Source organism: Cicer arietinum, chromosome 5, assembly GCF_000331145.2.
Source record: "Cicer arietinum cultivar CDC Frontier isolate Library 1 chromosome 5, Cicar.CDCFrontier_v2.0, whole genome shotgun sequence".
Lineage (NCBI taxonomy): Eukaryota > Viridiplantae > Streptophyta > Magnoliopsida > Fabales > Fabaceae > Cicer > Cicer arietinum.
In genome coordinates this window covers 68,627,142-68,653,397 of record NC_021164.2, presented here as the reverse complement: position 1 = coordinate 68,653,397, position 26,256 = coordinate 68,627,142, and the positions used below count along the sequence as shown (strand labels likewise).

The following is a 26,256-nucleotide window of genomic DNA, read 5'->3' as shown; positions in this document are numbered from 1 at the left end:
CATTTCATAAATTTAAAGCTGAGAAACGAATTGCATCTTAAAGTCAAGAAAACGACTCGCATCCGAAACAGAGAAAACGACATGCACCTAAATCTCAGAAAACAACCCCCATCATGAAGTCGAGAAAACGAATCGCACCTGAAGTCGAGAAAATGACTCGCACCCGAAGCCGAGTAAACGACCCACATTTTGAAGCTAGAAAAACGACTCGCACCTGAAGCTGATAAAATGACCCGCATCTTGAAGTTGGGAAAAGGACTCGCACCTGAAGCCGATAAAATGACCTGCATCTTAAAGTCAGGAAAACAACTCAACCTAAAGCTGAGAAAATGACTTGCACCAAAAGTTGAGAAAACGATTTGCTTCTTGAAGTCGGGAAAACAACTCCCACCTAAAGTCGAGAAAACAAATCGTATCTTAAAGCCGAGAAAACGACTCGCACCCGATGTCAATAAAATGACATGCATCTTAAAGTAGGGAAAATGACTCGTACTCAAAGCCGAGATAACAATCCGCGTATTGAAGCTGGGAAAACGAATTGCATCTGAAATTTAGATAACAACCCGCATCTTGAAGTCAGGAAAACGACTCGCATCTCGAAGTCGGGAAAATGACTCGCACCCTCCTATAAAAATTCTTTTCAAACAAAATTAGAGTTGTCATCTTTCTTATCCTCTACTTTGATTCTCAAGTAAATAGGGGCTACTGTTAACACCTAATTTTGTCAACTATTGTTTTAATTTTTTTTATAAAATAAGTAAATATATATAAAAAAAATGAAATAAAAAAATATAATAATTATGGTTCAAGATCTTCATTTTAGATTTTATCTAATTTCCTCTTTTAAAAAAAATAAAATTAGTGACAACTTATTTTTCTCCGACAAATCAAACGAGACACATAGTACGCTTTAGCTTAAAGGGGAGAATTAAATTTAGTGTATGTTCTAATTATTCCTAAATGGTGCAATATCTTTCAATATTTATATTGTATGGCTTGTGGTTAGGGGTGGGAATAGGCCAAATAAGGCTTTGAAAGGTATGAGTCTGACTTACGATTAATTTTTTTTTGTCTAAACCTGACCTATGGTCTATCATAGGTTTTTTTTCCGGTCTGATTTAGCCTTTTTTAAAAGTGTGATCTAGCCTAAAAACCTATTTCACATTAAAGCATTTATGTCGTATATTTTATATAGGCTAAACTAGACCTTTATATATAACCAAATATAATAAAATTAAAGCTTGCAAGTATGCAATAACCTTCCAAAAAAATAAATACAAAATGAACCCATAAAAACAAATTTATATGCATGAACTTGGTCTATTTAAATTAATAGACTTTAAAAAAAGTATGAATCTAACCTTTTCATAAAATAGGTCAGACCATAGATCCCTAAAAGACATCCTAACTTATTCCTACCCCTATATGGTATGATATGAATTCATAGAATTATCGTAAATAAAAATTAAGTGAACTTGTTCCTGCATTTCCTTTCCACCTAAAATCGATGCATGGTAAACAAATCAACCCTTAATTGTTGAGATTCTCTCCTCGAGAAAGTTCCTAGAACCTCTTATTGTTATCTAGTTTATATCCCTAATGTACTCTGTTGAACTAAGTTCCTATATATATAAGAATATGTATGCTAAGAATCAAACCATGTTTGAGCTCATAAAGCCAACACAAACAATTTTAATAAAAATAAAAGATTGAATTGTTGATCACTAGAGAATTCTATCTCAAAAGAATTAATATGCACCTCTATCTTAAGTTTTAGAGATGACATCGTTAAAAAAAAAAGTGAAACAATCAAAATCCAAGCTAATAAAAGAATAAGAATGTAAAGTTTTCTGGTAATTATACAACTAACTACAGATAAAAACTTCTATACTATGCTCTAAAATTTAGCAAAGTTAACCCAGACTAATTAAAGAATATTCTAAAACTAAGAATATGCTATATCTACAAATTAAAGATAGTAAGAATTACATATAACACTTCTAAAAGTGTTTCTAAAACTAAGAATATGCTATATCTACAAATTAAAGATAGTAAGAACTACATCTAACACTTCTAAAAATGTCACGACTTATCACAAAGAGTGTCAAGCATGGCCACAAAAGTCACAGTATATATATGATTACTCATAGACACATCCACATATTCAATCCAAATTCATATAAAAACCATATATCATAACCTATTTTTACAATCAATTCATATAATTGGATATATTTTACAAAACTGGTTATATCCATAACCATTTTTAAGCATTATAATCCGATTTTTGACAAAAATCAATTTTCAAATACATTTTTTTTAAACTGATTTTAATCGAAATTCATATTTTTTTCATTTAAGACTCAAACATTCTTAGACAATTTTCAGTTTCACATAATTGACAAAACTATCTTTTAATAAGAGATCAAGCATATGAACGCTCAATGAAGAATGAACTAATTTCATATATGGATATGGTGGATTCAAATGGGATGCACAATCATACAATAGCAATTAAAAATAGAAAATGAATCTATAACCGCATGAAATAGCAAAATATATTAAAAATTCAGTCTCATGTGCAGGAGGAGCTGAACCTAAGCAAAATATAATTAAAAAAATTCAATTTGCATTCAATATAGAACAAATGTAGATGATGAAGAGAAAAAATTTGGGGCAATTTCTATCTAATACTGCTACTAGGAAGTTCAAAATCCAAATTATCGTCTGAAATTCAGGAACAAGCTCCAAAAGGGTACCTGCTACTAGCCCTCAAACCACAAACACATTTACCCCACTTCAAAAATGGTTTATTTGAACCAAATCTAAGTTCAGTTTTGCAACTTATAGGAGGGTGAAAATTGCCCTATTTTTCTGAATAACCATGAAGTGGGTGTAAAAATTGAAGCTTGTTTAGTATTTTGAGCAAACTATCCATAATTATCATGTGATGTTTATAAAAAATCTCTAAAAAATCCTTAATGAAAATTCAAAAAGGACTAAACAAACCATATGTGTCACACTAACTAACATACAACAAGAATGTTCCTAAAAAATGATAGCTCTGTATAGTTATTATTACACCAACTAGATTCAACAACAAAATGGACCAGCAATAGTCACAGTAAGCAATCATTTTTTAGATGGAATTTACGGCTTACCGTGGAGCAGAGAACAAAATGACCAAAACAAGAACAGAAATCGCAAACTGAGATGATTTGGGACTGAAATTGCAAACTGAATACAAGAATGTACATATGCAAGAAACATTTATGCTATACATAGGAATAATTGTCCAAAAGAACTGCCATCACAACAAGTTCATATGTTGCATAATTGAGAGGTTGTAACACTTACATAATCAATTCTCCAATTGCAATTGTTGTATGTACCCACTTATAACTTATAAGAGCTCACTTGTATTCAGTTACTAAATTTAAGACTTGCATCTAATGAGTTGAGTTGTTAGAAGATAGAAGGCTAGAGTTATTCTTCTCTTTCTTCACCTGGTCTCATCTAATTCTACTTCTATAATATTGCTAACAATGCCTTACAGCGTCTTCTGCAAATAGCCAAATACCAATTACTTAACCGTTGATTAATTTCATACAAACAAAAAAAATCATAAAAAGGGTGTTAATATGTCCTCTTCATGATCAAGGTCATAAAGGTCCTCTTTTTCCAACAAATTATAGAACTGCTGTTGTACAACAGCATCGTGAATTGGCCAGCGCTTGAGGTAATTGGTAGCAAGTGTAATTACATCGCATAAAGAAAAACACACTAGTACAGTCATTATCCCATCCACTCAACACCAAACATAGTTCCCTTTGTGATTCCACTGAGAGAATATTTATACTACCCAAATACCAGCCAAAACAATCCAACAATAATAGATAGGCTAATCCTCCAATTCCCATGCGTAAACCAACTAGCTACATAACACGAGAAATATAACTTTGTCATAAGGCTAAGAGCTAGCATACCTCCAGTCACCTCATATTGCAGTTGCAAAGGGACTAAGATCATCAAAGCACAACATATCAAATTATCCATCTATGCTTAAGGCAACAACTAGCTTTCACATTAAGGCATCTGCATCATTTTTGAGCCATCGAGGAATTCAATCCCTTACAAAAATCATGGAATAACATATATAAACTTGGGGTTATTAAACCCATGCATACCACCCCATCTTAGATAATGAAATAACATTTTATTTCACTTCTCAATTCACAAACCAAACTTGCATTCCTTAGATTATGAACTTTTCTCTACGGTTGAGGCATTCATCCCTTTCAAAATTTAAGAAACAAAATATATCCTTCCATTCCTGCCACTGAGTGAGGTGTTACTATGTCATATATTCCACCCACTTTTTTAAAATAGACTCCATCTTGTAGACTCATAATCTTGTAGAGTTTGTATACCCTTACAAATTTTGATTTACAAAATTTAAGGTTCTCTTTTTTTAAGCTGAAGATTGAAGATTCTTTTTTATTTAGGCAAGATTGACAGTTCTTGAATAATCAAGAATGAAAAAAATCGGTATCTCAATTAAAGGGGGAAACTTTTTGGAATTAAAATTCCAAAATTGTTCAAAACTCCATCATCAGCAACATAAAAAGTTTATTTCTAAATCTTGGAATCAAATAGGGTCTTGGGACATAACAATTTTGCTCAATTAATGTTCTTTTATTTCTAATGCAGAAAATTGAATGTTCTTGAATAATTCAAGAATGAGATAATCTCGTTCCCAAAAGAGCTATCAATGTAAAATATGTTGGAATGAAAATTCCTAATTTACCACATCAAGCGGAAAAAAAATTCCTTTCAGAATATTGGTACCGAATAGGGTCTTGTTCCAGAACTTATTTTGCTCAATTAAGTTTTTTTTTCTCAAGCAGAGGATTGAATCTTCTTGACTAATCAAGAATGAGAAAATTTGTATCCCAACAGGTCTGAATCCAAATACTTTGCAATGAAAAGTCCAAATTTACCATAACTAACGAAAAAGAAGTGTTTCAAAAATTGATGCAATATAGCGTTCAAACAAAACAACCAATGCGGAACAAAAACGTTCGGGTTATGGGTCATGTATTCCAGTCTTTTCGAAAAAAGATTTCAACTTGCATTGATTTACGATCTTTTAGGGTTTGTATACCCTGTTAAATTTTGATTTACAAAACAAGAAGGATCTCTTTTTTTTTTAAGCAGAAGATTGAAAGTTCTTGAATAATCAAGAATGAGAAAATGGGCAACCCAATTATAAACCAAAAAGAGGCAAAAAAAATTGAAATGAAATACCAAAATCCATTATCGTAACAAACGTAAAAAGTGTCTTTCAAAACCTTTGTACCAAATAGGGTTTCCAGACAGAACATGTTCCCTCAATTAAGGGTTTTTTTTCTCAAGCAGAAGATTGAACATTCTTGAATAATCAAGAGTGAGAAAAATGGGTTTCCCAACGTGTATGAATGCAAACATATTGAAATGAAATTTTTAAAGTTACCCTAGCAAGCGAAAAACATTGATGGAAACATAGTCTTGCAACAGAGAACCCAGTGCGGGACAACAACGTTCACACAAGTTAGATGAGAAATCTGATGTGTTTTCAATATTTTCTTGAAGAAAAAGAACCTGCCATTGAAATTGAAACTAACCAACAAGGCATCGTTAACTAAAACTTAATGAGAAAAAGGTATGTATGTGTTGTTTATAAAGCCTATAATGTTGGGCTTTGTTATTTTAGTGGATCGTTGGGTGTAGGCCCACTACCGAGTTATGATTATTCAAGAAAATTGAATTTCCTACCCCACAATTAACTCTATACCCCCTCATTTAAAAAAATTAAGTTTGAAATATCTAAAATAGCATTAAATAAACCGTAAAAATTAAAAAGCATCATTATACTTTCAAAATTTGTATTTCTTCATCGAAAATTTTAGAAAGAACTAAATTTTCGATAGTCATTTTCAATATCGGAAATTTCATCTGAAATTTTCGGGAGTTTCATTCGAAAATTTGAAATTTTCGATAGTTTGTTTTTAATACTGAAAATGTTAAATTTTTAGATAAAACTCGTGGAAATTTCATTTTTTGAAATTTTTAATATTGACTCATAACTACTGGAAATTTCAAATTTTCGAGAAGTTCACTGGAATTTTCTTTTCTCATCTAATTTTCTCGAACAATGTTTTTTTATAAAAAAAAATTTATATTTTTTCATTCTATTTTTTCAGTGAGGACCAGAGCGAGTAACAATAATAGTTACTCGATTTTTTCGGTCAATCTCTCTTGCCCATGATACAACAGCTTTTTGTGATTCAAAAATTTGATCAGAATTTTACTTACCAGGTATTTGGTTGAGGATGTCAGATTTTAGAGTAATTTCTTTTTTTTACTATTTACTAAATAAAAATTAAAGGAATAATTTTGGATTTTTAATAATTTGAAAGGTATACATCTAGTTGAGGGGTAGGAAATCCAACAACCCTTTTCTAACAAATGGTTATATAAAAAAAAAAACTAAATTTTTCAAATAAAAAAAAACAAATGGTTATATCCAAACCAAAGAATTGTTGGTTAAATTCTTAAATAATTAGTCAAACAAATATTTTTAAGTAATTTGCCATTGAGTTCTTAAAATAATTTGTCTTATGTAGAGGGAATTAATAAAAAATTTAAGGATCTGATTGGAGATAATTTTTGTAAGTTTACGAGGAACTTAATAAAACAAGTTATTCGTTGTTATCAAAAGAGTGTGTATTGGTTCTAAAAGTATTTTGAATTTTTTTATTTTTTTTTTAATTTGTGCATGTGGACATTGTTATTGTATCTTTTAAAATTTACTAAATTAATAATTTTTATTTAGTACATTTATTTATTTAAACTTTGATTTCAATAATCAAATAATTTGTTTTTATAATTAAAATTTTAATTTTAATTAAAATCATTAAATAAAATGCATTTTAAAATAAATCAACAAAATAAAAATTAAAAATTTGATTATTTTAAATTTAACATATAGTCAAACTCATTCATAGAAATAATATTTGTGCATGTGGACATTATTATTTATCTCTTAAAATTGACTAAATTAAGAGTTTTTATTTAGTACATTTATCTATTTAATTTTGATTTCAATAATCAAATAACTTGTTTCTATAATTGAAATTTTAATTTTAATTAAAATCATAAAAAAAAAAGTCATTTCAAAATAGATCAACAAAATAAAAATTAAAAATTTGATTATTTTAAATTTAACATATAGTCAAACTAATTCATAGATAATATGTCATATAACTATTGATAATTTAATTTAATAGTACAAGAACATATTAATTTTTAAGTGTCTATATAAATCTCCCTAATAATAAATTCATAAACTCAATTAAATATTGTTTCAGTTCAATGATATAATTAAAAATTATCAATAATTTTAATGACTCGGTTACAAATTTTTTCAATTAAAAAAAATATTTAAAATTCCTCAAATAGCTCAAACACCTCTAAAGTAAAAAAGACTAAATTAAAAATTCATACAAAAATCATAAAATAAAATAAAGAAGGCTACCGATTAAAGTGAAAATAGAATAGACTGTTCCAATACGAACAATGTGGATAAGCATACATTAACTCTGTCATTTTTTTAGAAGTTTATTTAAGTGTAAAAATGTCACATTTTACACCACCTAAAAAGTTATTTTGGCCTAATAATTCGATCTATTTAAAACTATAATTAAAAAAAAATTAATAATATGATGATATTACATCATCATCATCATCATCATCATCATCATCATCATCATCATCATCATCATCATCATCATCATCATCATCATCATCATCATCATCATCATCATCATCATCATCATCATCATCATCATCATCATCATCATCATCATCATCATCATCTATTATTATTATTATTATTATTATTATTATTATTATTATTATTATTATTATTATTATTATTATTATTATTATTATTATTATTATTATTATTATTATTATTATAAAATATGATAAATACCACTATAATCTCACTGGTACACTTCCACAACAATTGGGACAACTCCATCGTCTACAAAGTTTAGACTTTTCTGTCAATAGTCTCACAGGTAAAATCCCTTCAACATTTGGCAATCTCCTTTCTCTCAAAAATCTTGCCTTGGCTAGCAACCAGTTTCTGGGTGAGATTCCAAGTGAATTAGGAAATCTTCACAATCTTTCACAACTTCAACTCTCAGTGAACAATTTCACTGGAAAGATTCCTACTTCTATCTTCTTCAACCTCTCTTCTTTAGTCTTTTTATCCCTCACTAACAACAATCTCTCAGGCGAGTTGCTGCAAAATTTTGGCAACGCCTTTCCGAAAAATGTTTTACTGCAGAATGCAAAGCATCTAACAGTTTTGGACCTGAAACAATGCAAAGCATCTAACAGTTTTACTGCAGAATGTGAAACTTTGAAAAATGTTAGGCATCGGAATCTCGTTAAGGTGATCACTTCTTGCTCCAGCACTGATTATAAAGGAGATGATTTTAAGGCCCTTGTTATGCAATTCATGCCTAATGGTAATTTAGAGACGAGTTTATACCCGAACGATCTCGAGTCGGGATCTTTGCTAACCTTGTTGCAAAGGTTAAACATTGCCATTGATGTTGCATCTGCCATGGACTACTTGCACCATGACTGTGATCCACCAATAGTCCATTGTGATCTGAAACCTGCTAATGTCCTACTAGATGAAGATATGGTTGCACATGTGGCAGATTTTGGATTAGCAAGGTTTCTCTCTCAAAATCCAGAAGAGAAACATAGTAGCACCCTGGAACTGAAGGGATCAATCGGCTATATTGCACCAGGTACTTATTATAACTTACTAATAAGTATTCTACTTTGATTAGTACTATTTTTACCTTCTTTTTATGCAAAACTATGTATGTATATATATATATGTCTGTTGTGTATACATTTATAGCTATCTAATATTGGTGTGGCATGTTTCTATATATGTGTGTGTGTGTGTGTGTGTGTTGTGTATACATTTATAGCTATCTAATATTGGTGTGGCATGTTTCAGAATATGGTTTAGGTGGCAAGGCTTCAACATGTGGCGATGTGTATAGTTTTGGAATCCTACTTCCAGAGATGCTCATAGCGAAAAAACCAACAGATGAAATGTTCAAAGAAAGCATGAACAAATTTGTTTCAGACATGGATGAGAAGCAATTAATGAATGTTGTTGATCAAAGGCTTATTAAACATTATTATGAATATTCAAAACAGGATTTCAGCAGTGATTGTCGTAGCGATGGGTCTGGCGACAACAGCTATAGCAATGGACCTAATGGTAACACACATTTGATGCACAAAGTTGAGGAGTGCATAGCTGGTGCAATGAGAGTTGGCTTGTCATGTATAGCACATCATCCCAAAGATCGATGGACCATGCGAGAAGCCTTAACGATATTGCATGGAATTAAGCAGTTTATCCTAGACTTGTGATGTTGGTCTCATGTCTGTTATATGTGTGTAGTTTGTACTTACTGGTGCAATCTATATGATGAATAGGAATATAAAAATAGTTATGAAATGTATTTAAAATGACAAATAAAATAATTTTATTCCTCTGCTAATTTTGTCATGGTTGAGCATGTAAATATACATGCTAATAGCTTACCGATAAGAAAATAAATGAAGCCCCATTTTAGATACCAAAAGCATATGATTCAAGCACTTAGTAGCCTGATAACCATATAGCCCCCTTAAACTTTCACTTTTGATTTCAAGGAGTAATCTAACCTTATTTTGGTCCTTAGTTTTCCTAATCAATTTTACCAATCTAAAGCTAAAACTGTAGAAGTTTTAAATTCAAATGCTTAGCACATTTGAGTTTCATACCTAAACTCACTTATCTATGCCTTTATATGGATCAAATTCCACTGAAATGTAAGTATACATTTTTTTTCACATATATTTTATGAATATAAGCTAAAATATAATTCGAAACACTAATAATTTTCACGTTTATTAAATGTTACTTATAGCAAATTCCAAATTTGTCCCTATCTCTCACTTGAAATATCAATTTCCTTCGCACTTCTCGAGTTCAAATCAAGTTCCATAACTCTAAAGTTAGATTTAAATTCTAACCGTACTTTTTAATGATAGTTCATGTTTAAGCTATTTGATTTGTATTTTTCACTTTTGAGGCTAATTCAAATTATAATAAACTATTTGGGTTAGTTTTTTATTTATAATTTTTAATCATGGGAAATTTTTATTTTAAAAATCTCTTCTAGTTTGAGAGTAGCACTATTATACCTCTTATTAGGCGATTATGAGTTTTTAATGTTTACATTGGTTCCTCTACTTGCATCCGAGTTTAATATCACATATTGTATAAAGATTGTTGTCGAAGTTTAATTTCTAAGCCAAATTTAGGATTTAAATTAATATCTCATATTGTATAAAGATTGTTGTTGAAGTTTAACTTCTAAGCCAAATTTGAGGTTTAACATTTAACCCACTCATTTAAACCTTTAAGTCATGAATTTAAACTTTAATTTCGTTTGAAATTTATCACATTTTGAACTTGCTTTTTTACACAATTTGGTACATGAGATTTGTTGTACAACTTTTGTTAAGTATTTAAAAATGTTATAACAGCAGATTGACTCTTGTTCAATCATTTTTGGTCTATCTTTTAGGTAGTTTTAATATCAGGCAATTTGATCTCCAATTGATCCATTGTGTCCCAAAGTTGCTAATACTCATATATTGTTGGGTCATGAAGGGAGTTAGGGAATCATCATATTGAGCCAAAAACAATCATAAAAGTGAGTTGGATACTATATATTTACTCAAAATCTTAAGGCATCAGATTTATGAATCTTTTCACTTATATGTTGCTCAACTTTCACTTTTATAAGTAATGTAAGACTTTTAACTGACACTTATTACACAACATATTTAAGTATAAAATATTTGTATAGTAGAGAAAACAAAATGTGAGGTTTAAGGTGTTTAAATTCTAAGTCATCTTCCATCATCACCTATGATTTTATAAACTAATAATATTTGTATTGTAGAGGAAACAAAATGTAAGGGTTAAGGTGTTTAAATTATAAGTCATCTTGCATCATCACTTGTAGTTTTGTTAACTAATGATCCATATACTTCATTGATGGTCAAAACCACGTGTCATTTTTGAAATGACTAATTTTTAGACTTATTACACGACATAGAAAATTCATCATTTTTCATACAAAGGATGTATTGATTTATTCTATTTTCTACTTATTTCTGAGGTATGATTTAATTTCTTAAATGAAGTAGATTCATAGTATAATTTTTCTCAAACCCTAAGTTATGGGGATTTCATTTCTAGGGTTGTGCCTCCCTATATAATTGACAAATTTGATTTAGATGGCTTCTTTTACAGTCTCCAAAATACAAAAATAGTGTGCTTTTGGATAGGACTTCTTAGGATTTGTGTTGAACCAAACACCACCTACAAAATCGGTTTGTAAGGTGAGAATTTCTCCCTTTAAACACATTTTCAGACCATGTCTCGTCCAATATAAGTAATAGAGTAAATGATAGAAACAACCCTTTGTGGCCAAACAAATTTTTAGCATTAGTCCTAACAATATAACCAACTGACTGCTGAGTCAGCAGTCAGTTACATCCACCTAGTATGATCAAAGAGTTTAGCACTCTAGTATAAATAGGTCTAGCTAATAGCTTGTAACTAAATTAGAGCATAAACCAATTAAAGTAGGAGGTGCTAATCCTTATAGCCCCTTCCAAAATCAAACCTACATGCCATCAAGTACCACTTTCCCTATTTATAATTCTCATGTAATTGATCAACATCCAAACAACCATTCAAAGCATATTATAACAGAACCTTTCATCATTCAGCAACCAACATAATCATATTTATGCAGTATATATGTATGTATGTATATATGTATACGGTGCATTATTAATTGAGCATAACAAATCTTAGATACACAAAATCAAAGCATGTAACTTCCACTGTTGGCTACGATACTTGAATTTGGTCTTTACAAACAGAAAATCAAGTCACACACAAACCTCATTATGCAGAGAAAATGAAAGGAAATGAGCTGAGTTGTTAGAAGACAGAAAGCTAGAGTCATCCTTCTCTAACTTAGCAGCCAAAATAAACTGCAGTAAGCCCCAAATCTTCCCAACACATCACATAGTCATTAGGTCCTCTTGTTCCAACTAATTACAGAATTGTATTTGTATAACAGCATCATGAATCGGTCAAGGCTTGAGGTAATTGACAGCAAGTGTAATAGCATAGAGAAAAACACACCACTACAATCATTATACAAATACACCAGTGCAATCTCCCTTAAAGTCCCAGCAGGTGAATGTCTAATTCGACAACAATTGAATGGTTTACATAATTTAAAATCCTTCTAGTAATAAATTTGACAACATGTTCAAAGTTCTTGAAAATTTCCATAATATACATTCTTCCAAAACACAAAAATCAAATTAAAACCTGACATTAAGCTATATCAGTACATACAAGCCGAAGTACCAAGTTACCAGGCTAACAAATGAGAACACTGCACAATTTGGTTAATATGAACCTGAATAATAAAAGACATAAATTGCTCATTAGAAAACACAATGAGGATAACTCTAACATTCGAAGATTTCACATGTACGAGCAACCAAGATCTGGGATTCCAAACACTTTTTAATATAGTAAAAAAAAATTAAACAACAAAATTCATTAATATGATTGAGAATGCATAAGACATGCACACCCAAGAAAGAAATACTTTGCATGTTACAAAAGTGTCTTTAAATCAAAGCACCCAAAATCAAAATATTTCCCCTCTGCATCATATTCCCACCAGCCGACAGTCCTTGAAACTGAATCAAGTGGTCTAAACCACCACTTCCAAAAACTTCAAAAATTCCCAGCCAGTTAATCAACTCTCCCCATATCTTAGCAAAGGAATGACACCTGAAAAATAAATGATCCACAGATTCTAATACACCACACCCGCCTACACAAATTAAGTAAATTGATTCCTCTGGCGTATTAAGTAAATTGTCCTTAATTGCCTTCACCTGATTAACAATCTTGGTGCCTTGGTTTTTCATTTATTGTAGAAAAATAACAGCACCATAAAAACAGCAACTGTCAAGCCCGTGTTCGGATCCAGACATATGTTGTTACTAGAGCTGCATACTTCATTCTTCAATTTGTGAGTTCTACATCCAAGCAGTAGGACCTGCAATTCTGATGTAATTCACATTTGTTCCCTAGTTTGTATCCCTACTGTGCTACTGTTTAACAAAGCTCCTCTATATATAAGAAGGTGCTATTATGTGAATCTAAATAATGCAACCATGTTTGAACTATACTAAATATAGTATATAGTCACATTCTCATGTCCAAGCTATGCAAACAAAGTTGACATTGTGATTTAAATAAATTAGTATACACCTCTATCTTAAATTTGAGAGATGGAATCAGTCAAAAAAAGGTACATATATTCAAAAACCCAAGCTAATAAAAGATCGTGAATCTTTCCAGTAATTATACAATTAACTACAAGATAACAATTCCAAGAACTTTCATGTGATGTTCCAAAATTTAGTAAAGTAAACTCAGCCAAAGCTCATAAGAGACTGAATTTCTAGAATAAGCTCTTATTTTCCTTTTCTTCTTTCGAAAGAACTCTCATCACAACAAGTTTATATACTGCATAATCAAATTATGTAACACTTACACAATCCATTCTCTAATTGCAGTTGTTGTACCCACATATACCTCATAAAAGCTCACTTGTATTTAGTTACTAAATACAAGACTTGCACTTACAAGTATCAACACAAACTTAGTGATATCTGATTGTACACCAGGACCTACCAAATTTTATCCATCAATCACACTCACACCATCTTTTCCACCAATAAACCCCTCATTTTATCCGATTTTCATAATAGGTGTTGCAGTAAAAAAAACATTAACAGATACTCCATCATATCATGTTTTCCACTCTATGGCGGCACTGCCCCGTTCCGCTCAACACCAAACATAGCTCCTTTTATGATTCGACTAAGAATATTTTATACAGTCCAAATACCAGCCAAGACAATCCAACAATAACAGGTAGGCTGATCCTTCATGTCCAACCATGATTAGAAAAGTTAGAACTAAGTAGTGAACACATTTATAAGTAGATTATGCAGTTCAATTCTCATGCATCAACCAACTAGATACATAAAACCAAAAATACAACTGTCATAAGAGTAAGCTAGCATACAGTCAATCAAAACACGCACTAAGAAAAAAGTTAACTGTTGATTGAATCCACCAAATAGTGGTCCCAACTCATAGAGTATTCATATGCAAAACCACTTCATATTGCAGTTGCAAAGGGATAGGGTCGTGAAAGCACAAATATCAAATTATCTATCCATATTTTACATTATTATGAATAAATGTTCATATTAAAATTTCATTCGGGCAACAACTAGATTTCACGTGAAGGCATCATCCATTACAAAAATCATGGAACAAAGTATATCCAACTTGAATTCAAAATTGGGGTTATTGGATTGTGTATATTACCACCCCTCTTTTAGATAATAAAATAAGATTTCATTTCACTTATCAATTCACAAACCAAACTTTCATTTCTTTCATTATGAATAAATAATTCATAATGCATTTTTGCTTTATGGTCACTGAGACATCCATCACTTGCAAAATTTATAAAGTATATCCATCAATTCCATCATTTGTGTTAGGACTTACAAGGATCATATTTTCTACTCCTTTTTTGAAAAAAAGACTCCACAGGTTCTTTTGTTCTGAGCATAGGATTGAAGGTTCTTTGAGTAAAAAAAAAAAAGATTGATTGTTCTTGAATAATCAAGAATGATAAAATGGGAATTTCAATTATAAATCAGATACTGCAACCTTGTTGGAATGAAAATTCTAAAATTGTGCATAACTCCATTATCATAACAAACATAAAAAGTTTCTTTCAAAATCTTGGTACGGTCTTGAGACAGCAAATGTTTTCTCAATGTTCTTTTATTTATTTTCTCGAGCAGAAGATCCAATTTCTTGAATAATCAAGAATGAGAAAAATGGGTATGGTAACAATGCAAATATGACCGAACGAAAATTCCAAACTTAGCGCCAAAATCTGTCTTTCTAAATATTGATACCAAACATGGTCTTGGGACAAAGCACATTTGCTCAATTAGGGTTCTTTAATTTTCTCAAACAGAAGATTGAATGTTCTTGACTAATCAATAATGAGATATGATGGAATGACAAATTTTTTGTCTACGGTAAAACATTGATGCAAACAGAGTCTTCGAAAATAGCACACAATGCAGGACAAAATCATTCATGCAGGTTAGGGTTTAATGGGTCATGTATTCCAGCCCTTGAAAAAAGATTTCATCTCACAATGATTCGGACTTAGAATATCCAAGGGTCTCTTTTGTTTTTTTTTTAATTGAAGAATGAATAATCAAAAATGAGAAAATGGGTAACCCAATTATAAACTAGATGGTGCAAAATTTATTGTAATGAAAATTTTAAAATCGAGGGTTTTCCAACAAGAATAGATGCAAATATATTGAAATTAAAATTCCAAAATTGCCTAGCAAGCTAACAAATTTGTCTTTCAAAATATAGATTCAAAGAAAGTCTCAGAATAAAACACAATGTGTAACAACAACATTCATGCAATTTCAATCAGAATTGTCATTCATGAAATGTGGGGTGTTTATAAACCCTATCCTCGTGTGGACTTTTATTTTAGTGAAACGTTGGGTCTCTGTCTATTACTGAATTACCATTATTTGATTTTCTTTTAATATAAAAAGATTTTATCTTAACCACAAAAATTGATGGTTATACGTTTTTTCTATTTTTTACGAACCATATACTTCTTGTTTTTTACTAAATTATATACTTTCTTTTAGATTTCAATGGTTATTATTTGACTTTTTTCATGGAAAAATTTAAATAGAAGTATTTGAAAGAAAAAAAAAACTCAGTATTATATATTCGAAATTTACACTCCTTGTGACACACAGGTTAACACACTAATTGTTTACTTATATTTATGTTGGACACTAATTAGTTGACTGTAATTTATGGTCATTTGTATATGTGCACAGGCATCTCAAAGATGTGATTAATATATTCAGATCAAGAATATCTTTGATTCGTGTAAACAGGCTAGAGAATGATGTGCACATACTGGAGAATGATGTTAGCATGCTGGAGATTAATTGTAACATGCTAAAGAATGATGTTAACATTCTGGAGATTGATGTTAACATGCTGGAAAATGATGTTCGCATGCTACAGATTAATTGTAACATGTTGGAGAATGATGTTAACATTCTGGAGACTTATGTTAATATGTTGGAGAATGATCATTGTCACTTTTGTTTCGAGTCATGTCTTTTAACTTTTGGTCTTTTGGAGTGTTTATTTTACTGATGTGAGAGTTGTATATTCCTTGTATATGTATTGGAAATGCATTTGTAATTTGCAGAAGATTTCCTTACATTAGCAGACGATCTAAACTTGCTTAATGAAAATGAAAAACGTGAACGTTCTTGATTTTTCATAATATTGTCAAGAACATTTTTGGCTATGTTTGTTCATTTTTTGCTTTTTCCTTAAATTGATTTTGCTTGCATTGCTTAGTACATATCTTGAATTGTTACACTCAAAAACACATGTTAAATTAACACATCTTTTAGAATCATAATTAGAGTCTTAATTAACCTTTATTTATTTACATTAAAATATTAATTTGGAATTTTGCCTCAACATATACATGTTATTTTTTAAAATAATTTAAGCTTACAAACCCTATATATTGTAAAATATATTTCAAGTGAATTATCAAATATGGTCCGATGACTCTGGTTGTTCAAAATATTATGATAGACATTAAAAATAATATATATCTTACAAATAAATCAAAATTACACTATAAAAAACACAACAAATTAAAAAAAAGAACGGTTGTTTTCTTTTAAAATATAGCGGTCAAAACTATAAAAAAAAATGAATATTGTAATTTAGCAATAAATACTTTAAAAAAATGTAAGAAAAGAAAGTTTTAGAAATGTAACATTCTCATTGTCTAATTTATATCTCAATCTAATGAAAATATATTGAGTCACTCTTTATCATATCAATAATATATATCTCAAGCGTGTACAATAAAAAAAAATCAAATAGTTTTAAAATATGTACTCGAAAATATTTTAAGAGTAACAAGTGTGTTACGTGTTTGATAGTAATTGTTCTCCTATTTTGGAGGATATGTATTTCATAATAGATGAATTAATCGATAGATTAAGGAGACACAAATAAAAGAAGTGAGACAACATAGTACTGTGACACCAAAGAAAAAAAGTGTTAATGTAAAATGCTATACCTTCGTCAATTTTTAAGTGTCACTTTTTATTAGTTTTTTATTTCTTATTATTTTTCATTTTCAAAATAGTATTAATTAGTGTTTTATCAAAAATATTTAAATATTTATGCCGAGAAATAAATATATAAAGTAAAAAATATCCTTGGCTATTTCATAGCATATGAATGGATCAAAAGACAAAGAAGAAACACATAAAAAGTGATAAAATATGGTGTAATGCGGCATCAAATAAAAAAATGTTAACTTTCAATGTAAAATGATATTTATTTGATTTCAAATATAAGTAAAAGAAAATAAATAAATTTAGTCTAAATTTAAATTAAATATACACGATATTGTTTATATTTAAAAACAAAATGAGTACTCTTCTATTTTCTTTTAAGTGTTATTTTTTAGAAATTATTTGTTACTTATTTTATTAACTATTGTTTTGTCATAAATATCTCAAATCTGTAAAATAAGATAATAAACATACTAAAATTTATTGGTTTTTTAGTATGTGTAAATAACATTAAAAGAACACTTAAAAATTAACAAAAGTAGTAGAATTTATGAGTTGAATAATTGGGCCTACAATGACTTAATTGTGGATATACCTTGTAGGTTGGACATGAATAGACATCAAGATTATTAAACATTTTTGAACCTGATCTTACATTTAGAATATACACGTTTACTTTTTTGTTTCCTTTCTCCCGATTTCTTGATAAAAATATAATATAAAAAAAGATTAAGACAATATTTTGTTAATGTGTTATCAAGGAAACCGACAAGAAAATATCTCACAGGATCTATTATATTATGTATAAAAGTGATTGATGGTGTATGTAGTATACAACAACTTTATACATAATTATTAATCATGGACTTAATTCAAACCCCACCACCTCACCTCACCTCACCCCAACCACACATACATGTTGAGGGCTATCCATTCGTCTATACTAGAAAGATTTTTGTCGTTACAACAAGAGCTAGGATTGTACTCACAATGTTTCAGAACGAGTGATGCGTGTCTCCTTAATGCCTGTTTTATATTGTAATATCAAAATCAGGTTGGCTCCAGTTATGTACCTTCCATGTTAATTATTTGCAGAAGTCTCTATCCAGAAATTAGTCTCATTGCCACACACCCAACACCAATAATATGAGTGTAATTCTTTTGCTAAAGAAAAACAAATATCATATTGATATTATAATTCAATTTTCGCCCACATGACATTCATTACTCCCATTTATATTGTTGTACAAAAAACGTTCAAACAGTATAAGTAATTTTGAAGCTTACTTTCTTTGGAGCGATAAGATGAGTGTATATGCTAAATTAAAATTAATAGGTTACTTGTGTTCGTGTAATACTTGATATTGCTGATTTTTTTTAATTATATCTCCTTTTAGAAGATTTCAAAATCCCTTACTTTATAACTAATATATCAAAAATCTTTTTCGTTTAGAAATTCGTAGAGCAAAAATGCTATCATTAAATTTTCTCTAAACGCATTCTGAGATGCAATTATATATTATTTTATTTATTTTCTTAACAAATTAAAAAATAATAAAATATCAAATCAATAGATAATTGCATCCACAAAATATCTACAAGATGCATATTGTTGGGAATATAGATCAGAACAAAATGAACATATATGTCCATGGTTGCCATAGTCAAAGTTAAATAATAAAATATCTTATTATTATAAGACAACAACTTGGGTCAGGACCACACACAAACAACCCTAAGACATTTATTAGCAAAGACTCCTGTTCACATAAGACAGAAACACACCTTCTTCCTCACTGTTTTTCTAGTAAGATAGACTATACCGCATAGTTGAGTTGATAAATTAATATGCAAGCTAAATAATATTACATAACAGAACATTATTACATGTTAAATAAAGACTTAAGAAACATTAATTTACATATGAAATTTAATTGAACTTGGACAATTTCGTCCTTGATGAAGCAACCGTTGGACTACTGTTACCACTGCTATCAGAAAAGGAAGCAAGTGTTTTGTTTTGCAAAACACCAGATGGAGATGAAGAAACCATTGCATTTGCAGTTCCTAAAGTGCCACTTGATTCAACAAGTTTTGTAGCTGGTGAAGATGGATTTGAGTTTGTTGTTGGATCACTCATGGTAGTAACTGTGCTTGGCCTTAAAACTTCAGCTAGTGGACCTCCAAGTATTGAATTTGAACCTACCCAAGTTTCTTGGTTAAGCCAATTTGAAAGTGCTATTTTATTACCATCATCATCATTGCTTGTGTTTTCATTAGGTTCTTCCATGAGGCCTAAACCCATATCAATAGTACTCATTTCTTGATTTTCTTCACTCATAACACAACCTCCCATTGATATATCAAGAGATGTAAGGGATAGTTTACCTATTGATGAAGAAGCATTGTTGTTGTTGGTGTTGGTTTCCAATGTTTCTGTGTTAGGCCAAGCATCAAATAAAGTGAAACCTCTTGGTTTCTCAGATTGGAGAGTTTGCGTTGGAACAACAAGAGGATTAAGGAAGAGAGGAAGTGGTTTTTGTTGTTGAGTCAGTTCAGAAGTATTATTATTATTATTATATAGTGGAAATGAATTCAGATAATGAGACTCAGTGTTGTTATTATGATAGGAACTTTCAGTTGTCATTCCAATTTTGTTATGCATCAGAGGCTGCCATCCTGAGTCACAAACAGCAAGAGAAATTGTATCTCCATTTAGCATCCACCCCAAACCCCTTCATAAAACAATTCACCAAATCAATAACATAATAGAAAACGTCCATAATATCAAACAAAAGCATTTTTCTTAGAGGAAAAATTCAAGCTTTATTATGTTGCTTTTCTTTTGTTTTAGAGTTTAGACTTCAGAACAAAATGTCTCGGATCAAGTGGTTAAAGAGCTTGGTGAAAGGCGAGTTTATGAGAACTCGAGTTCGAACCCTGATTTGAATCCTATTTGATTAGTCTTCTCTGTCAAACTTTAGATTATCATGCATTTTTTCTTGGAACCAGAGGCTTAAGAGACAAAAGTTTAGAGTCTTGAGAGTAAAGACTAAAAGAAAGAGATGAATTGAAGATGGTGAAAACATGAAAGAAAGAATGTAAAAATCAGATAAACCAAACCAAAACAAATTAAGACATAGTAAAATCCAGATTCAAACTCACCTTGGTCGTTTACTTGAAGAAACAAAACTTGAAGTTTTGACACCAAAGCTATTATTATCAAGAGAAAGTGAAGATTGGAGATAAGGGTGAAAGGTATTAGAAGCAAGAGAATGTGATGAAGATCCATATTTTCTTGTAGTTGAGTTGGGAATAGCCAAAGTAACATCAGGCAGATGAAAAGGATTAGAATCATGGCGAGCCTTCTTGATTTGATGACTATTGTTGTTGTTGTTGTTATCATAATTGGTGTGAAGTTCCACAGGCTTTCTTGAACGGGGACGGCCTCTATGCATATGTCGTTCACAATACTTGTGATTAGGAGCAACATCTCTAGAACATCTCCATTTTTTACCATCTGTTCTTCTACACCTACCTGGTTCTAGATCAGTGTTGCTACTACTTGATGACTTCATATTGAAACCACCACCATTAGCTGCTTCAAATAATTTTGTTTTTTAAAAAGTGTAAATTTCAAGATATAGTGAGAGATAGCAACACATCATGAAAAAAGGTCACACATTGATTGAATGACAAAAGGTAAATAGAAGAAGAGGGTAGTAGCAGGCAAAGTAATAAAGTTACAAACTTTTGACTTATAAAAGCAGAAAAAGTTAATGGGACGTTTTGTTTTGTATGTTTTATTATGTTATGAAATGAAATTGATAAAGTAATAATATAGTATAAGAAGATTGAAAAGGCTCATACATGAAGAGTGAGAAGAAGTAGGCATGAATGAGAGGAGATCAGAAGGAATAGGAAGAGAAGCCATCAAGTACTTATAAATCATAGCTTGTCTTTCAAGTTCGTTCCATTGTGCAATTGTGAAAGGATAAACCGCCCCCATTTCACCTGTGACCACAAACAAACACAAAAGCATGTTTCAGAAATTTGTACAGAACATTTTTTTTACCTCTCTTCTGACCACACTATTAACTTCACTATACATTTTTTTTCTTTCTAAAACAGTAAAAAAAAAAACAAAAACAAAAAGAAAACACAAATTAACCTGGGGTTTCGAGGGTTGTTGTAGTAGCCGAGGTAATATTATTATAAGAAGAAATGCTGTGAAAAGGTTGCAAATTTAAAGATACACCGTCAATGGTAGCAGCACTGAGAGAAGAATAACCGTCACTAAAAGGCATTGTGGGACCAGCAACACTTGAATCATCATTATGAAAGGATGAACGGTGGTGATGGTGATGATTATCATTATGATGCTGCATCATCATCATCTTATTAGGGGATCCTTCAAAACTCTCCACCTTAAAAACCGATCCAACAACAATGTTGTTGTTGGTGGTAGTGGGTTTTTTTGTACTACTACTAGGTTCTTTGTCTTGAACGCGAAACTCACTCATCACTGATACGAAAATTAAATTTAAAATGAAATGAAAGCGAACTTCAATTTTGTGAAAAATGGAAAAACAAGTTCACCGTTGAATTGTTTGTTATGAAAAACAAACTTTAACTTTTTCAAGGTATCGAAGACAGTGAAGTTTTATAATGGCATTTGAATTGATGTGTATATTAAATATAAGTAGTAGTAGTAGTGAAATGATACAAAAGATTGAAGGAAAGAGGTTGAATAGAGAGAAAGAGATTTAAGAGGGGGGAGGTATGGTTGCCGCCATTCTTGGCCTTTGATTTGCTTCCATGCTTCCAACATTCGCAACAGCACATAAGAAGACAAATTAGTAAAAAGGTGAGTGTGAGTGAGTGACCCCTTTCTTGTTTCTTTCCTTTTACTCTTTCTATCACATTATTATGGTATCTATCACTTTCTATACATATAGAGGTTTTTTTTATAGATTTACAAGTAAGGTTGAAACTCTACACAACAGTAATAATTTTAATTTTTTTTTTTTATATCTGAATTTTTGAATTTTAATTTTAAATAATAATTTTGTTGGCTTGTAATCTATCTAAAGAAAAACAATAATAAATTTATTAGCAGATAAATAATTTTACTTTATTGATAAGGTTCTCAAAAAAAGATTATATGTAGTTAGTATTATAGAATACTATTTTAAAAAGATTTATACAAATCTTTTTAAAACGACAACGGATCCATAAAAACAGAACAACAAGTTCATATAAATTATTATGATTTAAATTTGTTTTTGATATATGTAAATATAAATTATTATGGTTTAAATATGTTTTTAGTATATGTAAATATAAATTATTATGATTTAAATATAAAAATTTTTAGTTTTAATTTATGTAAGAAAAATTATTTGGATTGTATCTATGTAATATTAAAAAAATTTATTTTTGGTCATTAATATCAAGTGGATGTTACAAAAAAATGTTAATTGACAAAGGGAAATGTGAACCGAATGTTTAAAATATATTTTTGATCTATGTAAATATAACTGTTTTCAGTTTTTGTCACTGAATAATATATATTTGGATTTTGTCTCTGCAATATCAAAAAAAATTATTTTTGGTCTTTAACGTCGCATAGACATTACACAAACGTGAACCGACAAATAGAGAAAAACGTCGAATATAAATTTAAACAATTATTTTAAATAAATTTAACTGAAACAATATTTAAATAACAAATAAAAATAATTTGTATAATTATTTCTAATAAAATAAGTATACAAACTCCAATAGAAATACATATGTAAATATTTATTCTAAACAAATTTAATCGAAATAATATTTAAATAACAAATAAAAATAATTTGTATACTTATTTCTAATAAAATAAGTATCCAAACTCCAATGAGAATACAAATTTAAATAATTATTCTAAATAAATTTAACTGATACAATATTTAAATAACGAATAAAAATAAGTATACAAATTATTCTAATATTTAAATTAATATTCTCATTGGAGTGTTAGGATTGATCTACGTTTTCTTCTATTTGTCGGCTCACGTTTTTGTAACGTCCATCTGACGTTAAAGACCAAAAATAAAGTTTTCAGATATTGCATGAATGAAATTCAAATAAATATTTTCCAGAGATTAAAACTGAAAATTGTTATATTTACAGAGATAAAAAACATATTTAAATGTTTGGTCCACGTTTCCCTTTGTCAATTAACGTTTTTTATAAAGATTAAAAATAATTTTTTTTGATATTACATGAATGAAATCCAAATAAAAAAAATTTTACATAGACTAAAACTAAAAATAGTTATATTTATAAGGACTAAAAATATATTTAAACTAATTATTATTGATAACTATTTTAAATAAAAAAAACCTAAATTTAATTTTTAATCTTCTTCAAATCCATAAAAATTATCCATATAAATTTTTATGATATTTTTCAACTTTTCGTCTACTATCTATATAAGAATAATAACCACTCTTTCTAAAAAAATACTCTAAAAAAAGTATAAATATCATTTCTTTCAATTTATCCATGCTTAATTTTCAAGTTAAAATTGTAAATTTACAAATAAACTATATAGAATTATCATTTCCAACTTTCTCTCGTATAATTACATCATTTTTTTTTTCTTCAATCATTTTGAACATTGCTTTTCTCAAATTTTGTATCGAATATATTTTTTATTAATTTAATATTAACCTATATTGTTATGCGCTCAAATAACATGATTTGAACTTATGGATTAAACTTTAAAAATTATTCAACAATTATAATCGATGTAGTGTAATGAGTCGCTTTGATTCAATTTTTGAGATATATATAGAGAGAATCAAAATCAATTAAAAATAGGAGGGTTGATTTGGTCTTGCGGTATTTTGATACGAAATATGAACTAAACTAAACTCATGAATAATATGTTGGCTTCACTCACTTTAACGTAATTAACATTAAAAAAAGTTAAGTTTAAATATAGTTTTGGTCATCTATTTTAATTGAATCGTAAAAGTAGTCCCTTCATTTCATTTCTCCTTAATTTTGGTCCCCAAACAGAATTTTGGTTCAAAACTTGATGAAATTTTTTTTTGTTTATTTAAGTCATGTCATGCCTCAAGATCTCGTGGTGCAACAATTGTACCTGAAATCTATGATTATAAATGGTGTGGTGTGACTTGAAAAAATGAAACTTCATCAAGTTTTGGATCAAAATTATGTTTGGGGACTAAAACTGGAAAGAAATAAAATGGGGATTACTTTTGTGATTCAGCTAAAATGAGAGGACCAAAACTACAATTAAGCCAAAAAGTTAAAACTTCTTTATATACGAAATGTTTGTTTTCACACATTATAGTTTTTTTATATTCAACATATTTTGATCGATAAAAATGTAGTAGATAGATTTGCAGTACTTTTTCACGTAATCTAAAGAAGTAAAAAAAAAATCTGATTTTTTTTTTGTATAAATCATACACATAATAAATGTTTGTCATCGATTAATTAGTTAAAAAAACTAATCTTTTATGAATGGATTAATTAAAAGAGAATCATGTATTTTATTAGTCTCTCTTGAAAGTCTTCAACATGAAGAATTGAAGAGCATTATAATGCACTAATTATAATTTTGAATTTTCTGTATAAAACATACACATGATTTAATCTTTTTGTCATTTATCAATTAATTAAAAGATTATTTTTTCCAAGACAATTAGCTAAAAACAAAAATATATATTTCATTAATAGTGTGTCTTTTAAATATCTTCTAGAGAATAATTTGAAGAATGTTATAATAATTTATTATAAAAATAATATATAAGACAAATATTTTTAAAAATATATTAAAAAATAAATACATATTTTATAAGTATTGTGTCACTTAATTATTTTCTATATGAAATTTGATAAATATCTATAAAACTTTATGTCTAGCACTAATACATACCTCGATCTAATTTTATAACATATAAACTTTTAAATGGTTAAACATATATTTTTACCGTTGAAAAATAATTTTTTTCACTCGTTATTCTCTTATCTCTCTCACTTTGCTTTATGACTTTTTATGCTTTCCATTTCTTTTTTTTTTTTTTTTGTATTTTATAATTTTATAATAATTGATGAAAAGAGATCTCATTAGTTATGTGACTTTTGATGACATTCTAGATAAAACAATTGAAAAATATTATAATATTATAGTTATAATATAAATCGTACACGACATATACATGTATTATTGGTATGTTAATAAAAATATGACTTTTTATGAAATAAGTTATAATACAATAATTATAATTTACTATATAAATTATATTATATTGATTAGTTAATTAAAATATTATCTTTTATTAACTATTTTACTTTAAAAAAAAATGTATATTTCATTATCAGTGTGTTTATTGAATATCTTCAATTTAAAAATTTGAAAAATATTAACAATATACTAATTATAATTTTAATTAAAAATTATATACAAGACAATTATATAGTAATAGATAACTATACAATTTGTACTTAAAATAAAATTATCATATTAATTATAATTTATTGTACAAACTAAATACAAGATGCAGATGCTTCTAAACATGAAATAATTAGTAATTTTGATAAAAATAAATAAATTATACATGTATCCACTATTTGATGAGAATGTTTCTATTCAACATGTATATGATGCACTAATTACAATTTAAGTTTAATTACATTTTTAGTTTCCTTATTTTTATTAAATCATAAAATTTGTCCATTTATTTT

The 26,256-nt window shown here is 29.0% G+C and overlaps 2 protein-coding genes and 1 long non-coding RNA gene across 3 annotated transcripts; 1 reads left to right on the top strand and 2 right to left on the bottom strand.

The window, feature by feature from the left end:
- Positions 1–1,300: 1,300 nt before the first annotated feature.
- LOC140920590 (uncharacterized) lies at positions 1,301–5,694 on the bottom strand. Its single transcript, XR_012163311.1, has 2 exons — positions 3,987–5,694; positions 1,301–3,562 (listed from the first exon to the last, which is right to left on the bottom strand). It is a non-coding gene; the product is annotated as an uncharacterized lncRNA (long non-coding RNA).
- A 2,353-nt stretch (positions 5,695–8,047) lies between these two features.
- Positions 8,048–9,549, top strand: LOC101497760 (probable LRR receptor-like serine/threonine-protein kinase At3g47570). The gene is made up of 2 exons (XM_027335139.2): positions 8,048–8,870; positions 9,089–9,549. Exons 1-2 carry the CDS (start codon positions 8,561–8,563, stop codon positions 9,511–9,513), a joined length of 735 nt encoding a protein of 244 aa, XP_027190940.1. The 5' UTR covers positions 8,048–8,560; the 3' UTR covers positions 9,514–9,549.
- Positions 9,550–19,163: 9,614 nt separating this feature from the next.
- LOC101497429 (uncharacterized) lies at positions 19,164–22,408 on the bottom strand. The gene is made up of 4 exons (XM_004502995.4): positions 21,665–22,408; positions 21,364–21,507; positions 20,659–21,091; positions 19,164–20,228 (listed from the first exon to the last, which is right to left on the bottom strand). The coding sequence occupies exons 1-4, from the start codon at positions 22,014–22,016 to the stop codon at positions 19,424–19,426; spliced, it is 1,734 nt and encodes a 577-aa protein (XP_004503052.1). The 5' UTR covers positions 22,017–22,408; the 3' UTR covers positions 19,164–19,423.
- Positions 22,409–26,256: the final 3,848 nt, after the last annotated feature.

Bases quoted from the DNA above. Each gene is read 5' to 3' on its own strand.
- LOC101497760 (XM_027335139.2), top strand. From the start codon at position 8,561: ATGCAATTCATGCCTAATGGTAATTTAGAGACGAGTTTATACCCGAAC. The intron at 8,871-9,088 runs GTACTTATTATA...GGCATGTTTCAG, and splicing joins AATCGGCTATATTGCACCAG to AATATGGTTTAGGTGGCAAG.
- LOC101497429 (XM_004502995.4), bottom strand. From the start codon at position 22,016: ATGAGTGAGTTTCGCGTTCAAGACAAAGAACCTAGTAGTAGTACAAAA. The intron at 21,508-21,664 runs GTTAATTTGTGT...TTGTGGTCACAG, and splicing joins AACAACCCTCGAAACCCCAG to GTGAAATGGGGGCGGTTTAT. The intron at 21,092-21,363 runs GTATGAGCCTTT...TATTTGAAGCAG, and splicing joins TACTTCTTCTCACTCTTCAT to CTAATGGTGGTGGTTTCAAT.